The sequence below is a fragment of the Berghia stephanieae genome, chromosome 13 (assembly GCF_034508935.2).
Source record: "Berghia stephanieae isolate SIO BIC M18660-M18661 chromosome 13, UCSD_Bste_1.3, whole genome shotgun sequence".
Taxonomy (NCBI): domain Eukaryota; kingdom Metazoa; phylum Mollusca; class Gastropoda; order Nudibranchia; family Aeolidiidae; genus Berghia; species Berghia stephanieae.
The window spans coordinates 2,246,737-2,261,736 of record NC_088372.1 but is presented as its reverse complement, the minus strand read 5'-3'; the positions used below and the strand labels follow the sequence as shown (position 1 = coordinate 2,261,736).

Genomic DNA, 15,000 nt, shown 5'->3' with positions numbered 1-15,000 from the left:
CCTACATCACATCGATGTGCGCCAATCGTGCGCGGATATTCTTAACCACTGAAAATTCTTACTGGTGGCTTTTTGAAGCAATGGAAATACTTGTTTGTGATTTTATTGTAGTCATGAGTGATAATAACATCGACTTAAGCGACATCGACTTATGTGGAGTTTTTTTTTTTTTTTACTAATGTTATATAGGAAGAAGGGGAGGGACCAAGAAAAAAAATCGACTTGGGTAAAAATCGACTTAGGCAACGTCGACGTATCCAGAGTGCACTGTATATATATATATAATATATATATATATATATATATATATATATAATATATATAATATATATATATATATATATATATATATATATATATATATATATATATATATATATTTTATATATATATATATATATATATATATATATATATATATAATATCATAATTATAATCCTAATATAATAATAATAATAAATAATAATAATAATAAATATAATAATAATATAATAATAATAATAATAATAATATATCATAATTATATATATATATATATATATATATAATATATATATATATATATATATATATATATATAATTTTTAAAATTAAAAAATGAGCTTCTATATAGAGCAATATCTACTAAACGTGCTCAAAGTGCTTTACAAGAGGTCCTTGGCCAACAGCAACACTTGATATGCAGGATGGGACATGAGCCTGCTGGGCGATATCACAATTTTTTCGGACAGAGACAACGTTGTTAATGGCCGGGGTAGTCATTTTACACTTGAGTACGGTGAGAGAATGTGAGTAAAGAACCTTTTCCAAAGGACTCATCTATGCGCTGAGCGAAGCTCAAACCCAGGACTGTCCGATCCGAAAGCGATAAATGTTCTTAATGGGTTTTACAGCACTTGCAACACATTTAGGTCATATCAGCGCCAGTCAAATGGGATGGTAAAAAGTTCTAGAATTACAATTAAAGCACGCAAGAAAAGGGAAGACAAAGGGGAATTGGTTCAAATAGAAAACATCTAAATTCCAAGAGCACACTATCAAAGTACATCGTTTGAGATCACCTAAAACTCTCATTCAGACACTAAGAGGGATACACTCAAATGTTTACAAAACATAACACAGTTGAGTGTACAACAGAGAGATGATTTACAAGACAAAAAATATCATCTCCCAAAACTCCCAACTATATATTTGACTGTTTCCCTCCCGGCTAGGGTATCCAGCCAGGGCCAGGACAAAACAAAAGTAATCTCATTCCAAGACAAAGACAGAAAGCATGTTGGAAACAGATACAGGGGGATAGTGCCTCCCTGCCGGCTAGGGTATCCAGCCAGGGCCAGGACAAAAACAAAAGTCTCCAAAACAAAGACAGAAAGCATGTTGGAAACATATAGGGGGATAGTGCCTCCCTCCATGCCCACTATGGGAGGTAAGGAACCCCAGCCAGCTATCTGAAGTTCATTTTCCAAAAAAAAAAAAAAGGCTTAAACTGTGGCGCTCAATAATGTTTAGTGGATTACTCCCTAAATTATCTGGCCACTTTTTATATTGTTTACTTCCGGTTTCCTACTTCCGATTGGAGTAACAGTCTCTCCGTCCATTTATTATTAAACTTATAATCTTATCTTTCACTTGTCGTTGGCATTCTTTTATTTTTAACTTAGTAAGATCGCAACGTCCTCACATCTTACAAAACATACCTCTGGGTAAGCGTTGGCATAAGTACAAGTGACAACGCTTGAGGGACAGCAGGACTTGGGTGGGTTCGCACCGGTGACCTGCTTCCATTCAGATGCATTGTTGACCCCACAGCAATCAAACTAAGAGGTGAAATGAGAAAAAGAAATTTGACATAAAAACTGAGACTGAAAAATATATACTTCAATAATTAAAAAAAAAAAAAGAAAATAAATAATAATAATAATAATAATAATAATAATAATAATACAAACCATACTACTACTACTATTACTACTACTACTACTAATAATAATAATATTTAATAATAATAATAAATATAATAATAATACTAACCATACTAATAATAATACTAACCATACTAATAATAATAATAACAGCTATCATTGTGGTAAACATTTTCGTTATTGGCTGAGAAAGGGATTTGAGCCCGAAACATCCGCCATCCTGTGACAAGTACTAAGTAAGTTATTTTATAATTATTGTTGATAGTCTTTTTACAGAGAAAAATTAAAAAAGATCGGTATTGGTCAGGAGAGGCCTACAACAAACTCTTCACCATGAAGTTATTTATGACTTCAACTTGGGCTTTTCTATAGCGTTATCTCCACTAAACGTGCTCAAAGCCCTTTACAAAGAGTACCTGACCAACAGCAACACGTAACGTGTAGAACGAGACCTGACGCCTGTTCGGCGATAATCCACTTTCTTCTTTCCCAACAGAGACAACGCTGTTAACGGCCAGGTACTCATTTTACACCCCCATGTACGGTGAGAGAATGATAGTAAAGAGCCTTTTCTTTTCTAAGGACTAAACTATGCACCGAGCGAGGCTCGAGCTCAGGGCCTTCCGATCTGAAAGCATGTGTCGTACCACTAGACCACAAAGCAACACATAAACTTCCTGTCGATCACAACAGCACAGCAACTCACCTCTTCCTGGAGTTTATCCCAGGTATCTCGGACACCAGACTTATCGTTATAGTTCTCTTGAGCTTTCTTCAACTGTTTGTCAACATCATCCTCAATCTGGCGGAATAGAGAAAAAAAACAAACATTTTAACCAGAACGTACACGTCAATGAAACACTGATAAGAAAGTTTTTTGTTTGTTTGTTGCTTTAGGTCTCTTCCAACACAATTGAGGTTATATGAGAGACCGCTGAAACAAAAAAACAAGCAATCTAACAAAAATAGTACAAATGTAAATCAAAATCATAACCTAAAGATATCATAAGCTAAATTATAAATAACCAAGAACAAACAGGCAGAAGATTTACAGAAAAAAAAATATCCCCTGTCAAAAATACAATCCCAAACCAAAGAAGCAGGATAGGCTAGTAAAGAGAAGAAGAAACGACATCACTATCGGATCGTACACCCATGCGAACATCATAGGTATACGATTCAAGGGTGATGCTCCCATCCAACGACATCACTATCGGATCGTACACCCATGCGAACAGCATAGGTATACGATTCAAGGGTGATGCTCCCATCCAACGACATCACTATCGGATCGTACACCCATGCGAACATCATAGGTATACGATTCAAGGGTGATGCTCCCATCCAACGACATCACTATCGGATCGTACACCCATGCGAACATCATAGGTATACGATTCAAGGGTGATGCTCCCATCCAACGACATCACTATCGGATCGTACACCCATGCGAACATCATAGGTATACGATTCAAGGGTGATGCTCCCATCCAACGACATCACTATCGGATCGTACACCCATGCGAACATCATAGGTATACGATTCAAGGGTGATGCTCCCATCCAACGACATCACTATCGGATCGTACACCCATGCGAACATCATAGGTATACGATTCAAGGGTGATGCTCCCATCCAACGACATCACTATCGGATCGTACACCCATGCGAACATCATAGGTATACGATTCAAGGGTGATGCTCCCATCCAACGACATCACTATCGGATAGTACACCCATGCGAACATCATAGGTATACGATTCAAGGGTGATGCTCCCATCCAACCACCCGCCTGATAAGAAAGGCTTTGCGATGGACACCCCAAGGAAGAGGAAGCGAGGCCACCCCATTTTCAACAAATACAAAAAGCCTGAAAATTATTTTGAAATGTGACCAACTGTTAGAAAAGACAATTATGTTGGGGCGATCTAAATGCCAGAATAAAACGAAAATCCATTTTATTTAAAAACACCAGGAAATCTTGCACCCAAGTTTTAGGGAAAAATTATCTTGGATTCTTATTTTCTAAATCAAGCCAGGAGCAAGTCTTTATACTGAAGTCCAATAGAAATATGCCATACAAAACAATTAAAAAGACTATCATTTAGTCAAATTACATGTGCAAATATCAATAAATAGTAAAGAAAATAATAAGCGCTTAGAGTCTGGTTTCATGGAATTATAGCGCTCTATATAAGTTTTCAGCATTATTATTATTATTTATAAAATTGGATCAATCATGCATGTGAGGATTTACTCAATTCAAAACCCTAAAATACAGCAGTTGGCATCTCTACAGAAGCCATCCTCAAGGAGGTTAGAGGAATTCTAGATTGTATTTAAGATTTATGTCCCTTTAGAAGGGAGTAAGCAGTAGCATCTTCCAATGTTTTCACACAACAATGCTATGTTGAACTAACTATCCCGACAGCCACTTCTCCACCACACCCGTCATCTGTGTCACTCTACGCAATGTTCAACCAGATGCTCTGCCATCTTCAGGCTGTCTTCAAGACGAGCTGGAAGCATGAAAAAGTGGGGGCTGGCTCACTGAGACTAGCTTGTGTACATATGTGGATGCCCAGAGCAGACGATGGAGTGGGTTCGGTGTTGGAGAGACAGGCTATGAAGATGATGATGGCAAGTTCAAGTGGTTGAAGCTGCTGCCTGCCAGACAATAACAATGAAGGTTGCTGAGTAATAAAATAAACAAATAAATAAAATTCCCTTTATTCATCCCATACGGAAAACTACTAGAATAACCCAGGCATCAGCCGCGGTGCAGCGCTGCAAAGTGAGCTAGGGCTAGGTGACTTGCTCATGGCCACACAGCGCCGCTGCAGGTGATCGAACTCGTTACCTTTGGGTACAAAGCAAAGACCGTACCACTGAGCCACGCTGCCCCCTCAAGGCAAAAGCTCCAAAGTCAACCACTGGCTCATGAATAAGACTTACATCATTCCTCATGACAAATCCAGCGATACCTCCGGCCAGCTCCAGGATAAAGATCAAAACCAACAGGACAGCAAACTGTGGAAGGATAAAAAAAATAAAAAAATTATTAAAATTAAATAATGTCAATAACTCGGTTGAGCTTTGAGCTTTTATATAGCGCAATATCCACTAAATGTGTGCAAAGTGGTTTACAAGGGGTCCCTGGCCAATAACAACATTTAGCATTAAGGACGGGACATGACGCCTGTTAGGCAATATTACAATTTTTATTCGGACAGAGACAACGCGGTTAACGGCCAGGTAACATTTATATTATAATATATATAATATATAGATATTACAATTTTTCGGACAAAGACAACGCTGTTAACAGGCTCATTTTACACCTGAGTACAGTGAGAGAATGTGAGTAAAGAGCCTTCTCCAAGGACTCAACTATGCGCCGAGCAAGGCTCGAACCCAGGACCCACCACATAGCCACACATTATCATAGCATCAATACAGTTACCAAAACTCAGAGATACCTTAATTTGTAGACGTTTTACATACAGAGTTGGGACAACAAGACCTGTAAATACAGCCGGCAATAAAAAATTAAAATTTCGCACCTATGCTTTTAGGCCAATATGTTTGTTTTTTAGGGTTTTACAATGCTTGCAACGCATTAAGGTCATATCAGCGCCAGTAATAAGGAAGAAAATGGGATAGTAAAAAGTTCTAGAATTATAAGTAAAGCACCAAAGAAAAGGTAAGACAACGGGGAATTGGTTCAAATAGGAAACAGGTGTAGATTCCAAGAGCACATTATCAATGTACTTAGTTTGAGATCACCTAAAAGTCTCATCAAGACGCAAGCACAGGTCCCCACTATGAGGAATACACTCATTAAGACAACGCCACTACCACATTATCTCATTCGTCTGTAGTGTTTCATCCCATCCTGTTTTGTTGATAAAGAGGAAACCCGAACGTCCATTGTATCTGTTTTCGTATATTGTAAATCGAAGCTTACATTCAATTAATTTCACATTGTTATTTATTTCTCTGGGCTTCGAGCAGCAACATTTACATATAATTTTTTTCAAAAAGGACATTTTAAAATAAAATCTACAATCGGACATTTTAGTGAACTCTGACACAAACCCTATCCTGAGAGACAATGAGTGGGCCAAGAGTAAATTCCAACTAACACACGAGTCAAAGTGACACTAAAGCTGATGCTAGAACCTTTGGGCTGTACAATATAGTAATAAACAAAAAAATGAATAGTAATAACTTTTAAAAAAAGGTTTCAGGCCCAAAACCCTTCTTCAGCCAAAAAAAAAAAAAAAACACCAAAAAAACTATTAAAACATAACTATTTGTGTTTACTTTTTTTGGTTATTCCTTGAAAAAGAATTTTGAGTCCGAAAAGTACTGTGTTTAGTTAGTATTTTGTTCAATTTTGAGGCTCAGGGGTGAGGAGGAAATATATCAGTGTGCAGATCAAGACCAATACGGTATGTGGTGGTGGTTGGGATATTGATGTGGTCTGTAGTGAATAGTTTTTATTCATTCATTCAAAAAAAAGAAATAAATAAATAAATAAAAAATTTCAATTAAAAAAAAAAAAAAAAAAAAAAAAGAAAAAAAAAAAAAGAAAAAAAAGGAGGAATTGTGATTGGGATGGGCGGAGATGAACCACCATTTAGCTGGAAATCCTCCTTTAGGCGGAAGATTCTCAGCCTGCTATAGTCAAATAAACGTCTACTTCTACAGTCATTTATCAAAACAGCAAAAAAGGTATTTCATCAATGTATGATATCATTATCATTATTATTATCAGGGGTTACGTTGCTTATAAACCGCCCCACCAATCACATGTACGTTGCTTATAAACCGCCCCACCAATCACATGTCAACTGAAGCGCGTCCAATCCTTTCAACCCAAACAAAAGACCCCTGAGAAGCACCAGTGTGCCATTTTGCACACTGCAATAAAATCCCTTTTGTGTGTGTGTGTCAAGGATAAATATCTACTTTAAATCAAAGCCATGGTAATATTTATCATTTAAATCTCTGAACAACATTTTTATGTAGTAGCTTACGTTATGCAGAAGTGCTGACTGGACATATAACATGAAGTAGGATAAGAAACCTTCACATTCTATTAACACCCAATAACTGTTTGTTTGTTTGTTTTTTAAGGGTTTTATGACGCTTGCAACACATTAAGGTCATATCAGCGCCAGTAAAGAGGAAGAAAATGGGATAGTAAAAATTTCTAGACATACAATTAAAGCACCAAAGAAAAGGTAAGACAAAGGGGAATTGGTTCAAATAGGAAACAGATGTAGATTCCAAGAGCACACCATCAAAGTACTTAGTTTGAGATCACTAAAAGTATAAGTCTCATCCAGACACAAGCACAGGCATTTGAAAATGAGTATAGGGGTATAGAAGACACAGCATGTACCTCCCTGCCCATTATGGGAGACATATAACATGAAGGAGGATAAGAAACCTGAAAATTCTAGAAACACCCAATAACTAAATAAGACATCCAATAAAAATAAACAAACAAACAAACGAACTTGAGATTTTATGTAGCGCAATATATCCACTAAACATGCTCAAAGCGCTTTACAAAGGGTCCCTGGCCAACAGCAACACTTAAAAACGTAGGAGGTGACATGATATAGATTTTATTACAAGTCCAATATTTGACTTGAATGGAGAGTCAGTCAGCTTTGCACCATTCAATACACACACTAGAATTCAACTTGAACTTGAACTTTGAGATTTAATATAGCGCAATATCCACTAAACGTGCTCAAAGCGCTTTATAAAGGGTCCCTGGCCAACAGCAACACTTAACATCTAGGACGAAACACGATGCCAGCTAGGAGATATTACAATTTTTCGGACAGAGAGACAACACTGTTAACTTACAGGTACTCATTTTACACCCGAGTACGGTGAGAGAATGTGAGTAAACAGCCTTTTCCAAGGATTCAACTATGTGCCGTGCGAGGCTCGAACCCAGGACCTTCCGATCCGAAACCAAGTGTCATACCACTAGACCACATAGTCGCACTATAAAAGGACAAAACAAAGTAGAAACGCATTCTTCCTGAGACTCCCCAAAGACAGACAACAACCTTGATAAAATGCTGCAATCTCATCTAAGGTTCAATATGTTCAGTCGAAATGGTAGAGTAAGGAATAGCTCATCAGGGTTGCCAGATAGTTTTTTTCAAAGTCGCAAAGGTTTTAGCTAAAAGTCGAACAATTAAGAAAAAATTCGCAAACTTTGATATTTCACTAACCCCCCCCCCCTCCCATCTATAGATGAATATAACTTTATTTTAGGACTGGATATAATTGTTCATTCTCTGGCCCTATCACATCGTCTCAGATACATTTTGGCCTTTTAATTGTCAAGTTTTATTTGTTTTTTTTTTTACATAATGATTTTAATAGCTATTTTAACATTGTACTTAATATTTTAGTTATAATATCTAAGATATAGCCCAAAATTTGCAGATTATAATAAAACGTAGCCCAAAAAAGTCGAAAGTCGCAAATTTATATTTTTTTAAAGCAAACAGCATGAAAAAATAGCCCAATTAGCAACTTGTCGCCCAATCTGGCAACTCTGCATCTCATACTTAGTAGTTAATATTTATTTTATTACAGTTGAATGTTTGAATTGAATGGAGAGTCACTGGAGCTTTGCACCATCAAATGTGGAATGTGCCTGACTGAATTCAATGGCAGAGAAAGAGTAACTCACTAACATTGTCCTTATGTTTTTGTACTATCCAAGTTCAAATCTAAATAACCCTCTTACCACCCCCCCCCCCCCCCCCCCCCCCCCCCCCACACACACACACACACACACTCTAGAATTGAATGAGAATTAATTATTGAACGGATGATGACACATAGAAAACAGTTCATTCATTCTGAGGTATCAAAATAACTTATTAACATTAAGTTTCACAATCCTACCCAAGTAGGTCAAAGGTCAAATTTGGACAAAGGAAATCAGTGAACCTTACTTAACCCTATCAACTAGATAGATGTTCAAAGATAACGTTTTTAAGTGGGCTTTAAGTAACTAGGTAGGCCAATATAATTTGAAACTATGAATATGATCCATTTCTTTCTTCAATCAAAATTTATCCAACTGCATTCACATAGTATGCGCTTGGCTAAGAAGCTCATAACATTGCCATCAGGAAGTATTACGTACCAACACACAAAACTGTGTATTCATGAACGTTTATAGTCAGGTTAATGCAGTTCAACGAGCATTACTCATCAACACGGATGGCAAAAAACAATAACAAAGACATGAGTGACGTCATCTTCGAACTATCTATATATATAGTGTGGCAAAGAACTAAAGTAGGACACCCTAACGCACAACCATGACCCAAAACAACAGACTGCTTGGACGATTATGTAATCTTAATTTGTTAGTCAAAAAAGCATCACCCTGAGACACGCAAGGGTCATTTTAACTTCAACACACACAAAGTCCCAGTTTTAAAAAAAATGTAAATGTTGCTGCTCGAAGCTCGAAGAAATTAATAACAATGTGAAATTGAATGTAAGCTTCAATTTAATATACGAAAACAGATAAAATGGACGTTACGTGTCGTTTCCCCTTTATCAACAAAATGAATGGAACACTACAGACGAATGAGATAATGTGGTTGTGGCGTTGTTAAGATGTTAAAAAATGAGGGAAATAAAACTTTGAAATAGTAAAATTAAAATAGAAAAATTCATCTAAACCAGTCCACCATCAACAATTAATCCCAGGCAGGACCTGCTGGGGGAACTGCTGGACAAAAAAAACACCCTTAACTCTCTCCTTACCGATCATTTTCAACTTCCCCCCCCCCCCAAAATGACAGGCTTACCCAGCAGAAAAATTGACTTTTTAAACTCAAACATTCTCTCTACAAAACTGCTTTATGTTATTATTAATTAAACAAAGATGTATAAAATAAATCTGAATAAGAAAAAATGTATATTGTGTCGTTTAACAAATGTGATGATTTTACTGTAGGTGGTAAGGAGAGGGTTAAAACTAATAATAATAATAATAATAATAATAATAATAATAATAATAATAATAATAATAATAATAATAATAATAATAATAATAAATCTTTATTGTCCCCAAAAAAGTGGCAATTTGTCATTTGGTTACACACTTATAACAATACAATATTGACATAGAGACACACTCACACAAGATGCACACTAGTAACATAGTAGTTATCGTAAAAAAAAAAAAAAAATATACTAATAGTCTCATTTCTCACTCCCATACTTACAGTCATGGTGAGGCAATAGTTCTCCTTGTAAGCGCCGCAGCATCCGAAGAAGGCTAGCAGGAAGATGATGACCCCCACCACTATAAGTAATATCCCTGGTCCCATGTAGTCATTGCCAAAGAAGTCGTAGTACTCATCCAGCTTGATCTTGACATAGGCACCTGTGGCAATCAGCCCAATACCAGCCAACTGGCAACACAGAAAAAGAAATGTTACACAATTAACCAGAACTGCCAACCTTTCACACATTCCAAAAGTGGAATCAGAACGCCCAAAAATAGGAATTTGAAACAAAAAATAGGAATTTCATCTCCTCATAACTCACATAATATATATGAATTTTATGATACACAGGTATTGGTGTGAATAGACAGATCAGTGGGTTAGACCACCTTTAATTTTGTTCCTTCCTTTTAGTTTTAGCTGCAAAGGTTCGAATCTGATCGCTCTTTTCTTTTTTTTGAGTGAGTCTTTTCTCCTTTTTTGTTTGGCCTTGTACCGTTTCTGAGCATGATTTTTTTTTTTTAAACTTTAATTGTTTTTTTTTTCTCTATCTGACCATTTGGTCGCTCTCTGAATACTTTTGTTTGTTTGATTTTTAATTACTTATTCTTTTTAGAATATACTTTTTGAGATCGGAGTGGGGACGAATATGAAATTTGGTAGAGAGAGAGAAAAAAATAAAGGGGGGGGGGGGGGGCATTTATTTTTATCATTTGCAATGCTCTGTAGAAGAAAGAAGACAACAAAAAAAAGTGGCGGAACCAGGATTCGAACACACAGCATCAATTCCGACAAGCCTTTTACTTTTAAGGCATATGACTTAACCATTCGGCCACGACACTTCATGAATGTCGACCCAACTAATTTATTGTTTGTTAATTCATTTTAAGTTTTTATTGATATTTTATTAACTTTAACTTTAACTGCATTTCGCAACTTTCCATATTCTGGAATGTGGATAAATGTTTAAAAGAGGGGAGTTTCAAAAAAGTGTCTGTGAATAACTACTGCCCATCATTATTGGCAGACACCGTCTCAATCTGCCAATAATCAATTTTCTTATTCTCAGACATGCCGAGTCCTGAGAATAATCAGAAAGTCAGAAAGGTAGCAGTAGCAGTAGAATGAGTAGGAGTGTAAGTTAACTATTACCGAGTACTACAAATATAACTCCACTTCTCAATGCACGACATTATGACTATGATTATGCAGCAGATGCAGAGATGCCCACTAACCACAGGAAAACAAACTACTGAAACTGAAACCAACTAAAACATCTGTTATTGTCATTATATTTGCGATTTTTGGCATTTTGGCTGGGTGGGTTGCAAGTGTGAGTGTGAGTCGAGTGATCTGGGTCTAGATAATAGGAAGCAGCAAGATATTTGCCTTTGTTGGTTGTTAAATAACGAAAATGTTTCATGATGTGGACCAAAACTTCATTCCATAGCTAGAAATTCATCTTTTACCTCCGCCGCGAACCATCTTGTCACCCACACACACACCGCCCCTCAACACCAGCAGTCGATGTGGCAACAACGAACGAAGCAGACAATCTAAAGGTAAAAATAAACTCTATAAATACTCACCACAAATATCAAGTTAAACAAGAAAAGGAGGTATTTGATACATTTCATTCCACCCTCAACCATTTTGGCAGCTTAATTTATGTAAATTTCCAAAGAAATCTCCAAATTACGAAAATATATGAACAACAAACAACAGGTTTCAGTGCCCGCTCGTGAATGAAACCTCGAATGTTTTTCCACAACTCGAAGTTCTCTTTCCTCCCCGTTGCGACAGAACGATAAACACTGGCAGTCTTTCAACGAAATACAAGCGCGATGTAAAATAGTTATCGTTAAAATTGCAAATACTTGATTAGTAAATCTTTAATATAAGGGTTCGTTTGATTATTTTTATATGTATGACTTTATGGATAATTTTGAATGCAAAAGATAATATTAGATTTAACTTAATTGTCTTATGGACCCCGAAATCTCAGCTTGCTGTGCTGAATCTGAATATTTATAGTGTACGCGGAGGACTACAAAATTTTTCACGTGCTTCTTTGAATTGTGTTGCAACTATTTTTGAAGCTCTCTGATTGGATAACCTTGCTGTCATAAACAGTCTTGTGACATTTAATCATGGCTATTTTTACCTGCCGACGCTGTGGTCGGTGACGAAGAAATCCTTTAGGACTTTCCCAATCTCAGCGAATGACTATTATTAGCATAAATCATGTTAGGATACTCAAAACGCTATTCTGAAGAGGGTGAATATGTTTAATCCAGAGAATTCGAGTTAAAATTAATGCCTTTACTGAGAGGAGTGAGTTTTGTGTCTTCAGCGACAACAAACTAAATTAATGTTCTAATTTTGAGACTCAATTTTGACTTTAAAATAATAAATATTGAAGTCCCCTTCACCTAGAATATTCCCATCTAATACCGAATTCGACACGGCGAGTAACATAATGTCTGTATTTTGTGTTTGCCACTAATGTTGATTACAAATTGAGGAAAAGAAACAAGAAAATAATAATAATAATAATAATAATAATAATAATAATAATAATAATAATAATAATAATAATAATAATAATAATAATAATAATAATAAAGCTTTTATACAACGCAATATCTACTAAACGTGCTCAAAGCGCTTTACAGGGGTTCCTAGCGACGTGTTCATTATATGCAGGTCTGACATCCGAACCCACTTATGGGCCTAGTTTCACACTGTTGCAATAAACAATATTTTGCGTCCATTTTAAAAATAAGATTTCCATTACAACAATGAGCCCATAAGGAATTGGGTTATCAGACCTGCAAATATGTACGCGTCGATCCCTAATAGCACCCTTTAAATAGATCGATATTTTAAGCACGAGTTTTCTGGTCAAATTTTTAAATATTTTTCTTTCCAGAGTACGGCAGTTAACTGGTCTTAAATCGTTCAAACTGTAACTTCTTAAATCGTTCAAACTGTAACTTCTTAAATCGTTCAAACTGTAACTTCTTTAATCGTTCAAACTGTAACTTCTTAAATCGTTCAAACTGTAACTTCTTAAATCGTTCAAACTGTAACTTTTTAAATCGTTCAAACTGTAACTTCTTAAATCGTTCAAACTGTAACTTCTTAAATCGTTCAAACTGTAACTTCTTTAATCGTTCAAACTGTAACTTCAAATAGATACATACTTAGATCTTCCTCACTTATCCGAACCAGCGACCACCTGAGCTCTAGCCCTTCGGTCTTGTGCCATGACGTAGAAGTTAGACGTCTTTTGTAGTTGTTCCAGGTGACTATAAAGTGTGTTACTGATGCTTGGATTTGGTGGGAGGAATGTGCATCTCAGGTCTTCAAGAGGTTGACATTCAAGCAAGTGGTGTGTTACTGTTTCATTGGGGTGTTGACATAAGGGGGCAGGAAGGGGACGGGTCTTTTATAATTTTGTTTAAATGGCTGTTGAGAGGTATGTGTCGGAAGGTCCTGGGTTCGAGCCTTGCTCAGCGCATAGCTGGGTCCTTGGAGAAGGCTCTTTACTCAAATTCTCTCACCGTACTCAGGTGTAAAACGAGTACCTGGTCGTTAACAGCGTTGTCTCTGTCCGAAAAAAAAAAGTAACATCGCCTAAAAGGCGTCATGTCCTGTCCTACATGCTAAATGTTTGCTGTTGGCCAGAGACCCACTGTAAAGCGCTTTGAGCACGTTTAGTGAATATTGCGCTATATAAAAGCTCAATTTTTTATGTGTTGTGTTCTTAGTTGAAAGATGGTGCTTTGCTGCTGTCTTCTGAGCTTATTTGTGACTCATCGTCGGAACGAACAAGATGCTTAAAAGCCGAATTAAATGTTAAAACTGGTCAAAAATATAAATTGTTGGCATTAGCACCTTAAAATATGGTATCCACTCTCCTCAATAAAACATACAAACTCAACACAAGTCTGATTTTTCTGGCTATAAATTCAGTTTTCAACATCTTTACCAACCCGACTTTATACCGTTTTGAGGCGATGGGTCACATTTAGGCTATCAGTTATTTATCTATCAAAACCAGAATCAGTAAGGCAAACCAGACATTCGGTTTTCCCTCAAACAAATTTGGAGAGCAACGGGATTATATTCCAGCTCTAAAATAAAGATTTTGAAAAGTAATGTCTTGAGCGTTTTGCTCTTTGGATCAGAATGTTGGAAGATCACAGAGGGTATAATAATATTATTGTGCGGCTATGTGGTCTAGTGGTATGACACTCGCTTTCGGATCGGAAGGTCCTGGGTTCGAGCCTCGCGCTCGGCGCATAGTTGAGTCCTTGGAAAAGGCTCTTTACTCACATTCTCTCACCGTACTCAGGTGTAAAATGAGTACCTGGCCGTTAACAGCGTTGTCTTTGTCCGAAAAATTATAATATCGCATAAAAGGCGTCATATCCCGTCCTACATGTTAAATGTTGCTGTTGACCAGGGACCCCTTGTAAAGCGCTTTGAGCACGTTTAGTGGATATTGCGCTATATAAAAGCTCAATTTTTTACGTGTTGTGTTCTTAGTTGGAAGACCAACGGGATTATATTCCAGCACTAAAATAAAGATTTTGAAAAGTAATGTCTTAAGCGTTTTGCTCTTTGGATCAGAATGTTGGAAGATCACAGAGAGTATAATCCAGAAATTTGAAGTATTCCAAAACAAATGTTTGCGACGAATCTTCCAAGATATTCTGGCCAAACACGATCTCAAATGAGGACCTGAGAGCGAGAGCTGAAGTGGAGTCTCTGGA

The 15,000-nt window shown here is 36.7% G+C and overlaps 1 protein-coding gene across 1 annotated transcript in view; it reads right to left on the bottom strand.

Annotated features, from left to right (window-relative positions):
* LOC144959109 (CD63 antigen-like) overlaps positions 1–12,256 on the bottom strand; it is a 16,239-nt gene extending 3,983 nt beyond the window's left edge. Inside the window, exons 1-5 of the mRNA XM_078891530.1 lie at positions 11,809–12,256; positions 10,217–10,405; positions 4,884–4,958; positions 2,633–2,728; positions 1,702–1,821 (exon numbers count right to left, since the gene is read on the bottom strand). Coding sequence (XP_078747656.1) covers positions 1,702–1,821; positions 2,633–2,728; positions 4,884–4,958; positions 10,217–10,405; positions 11,809–11,871 — 543 coding nt within the window. The 5' untranslated portion in view covers positions 11,872–12,256. The remainder of the gene's footprint in view (positions 1–1,701; positions 1,822–2,632; positions 2,729–4,883; positions 4,959–10,216; positions 10,406–11,808) is intronic.
* Between the last annotated feature and the right edge of the window lie 2,744 nt (positions 12,257–15,000).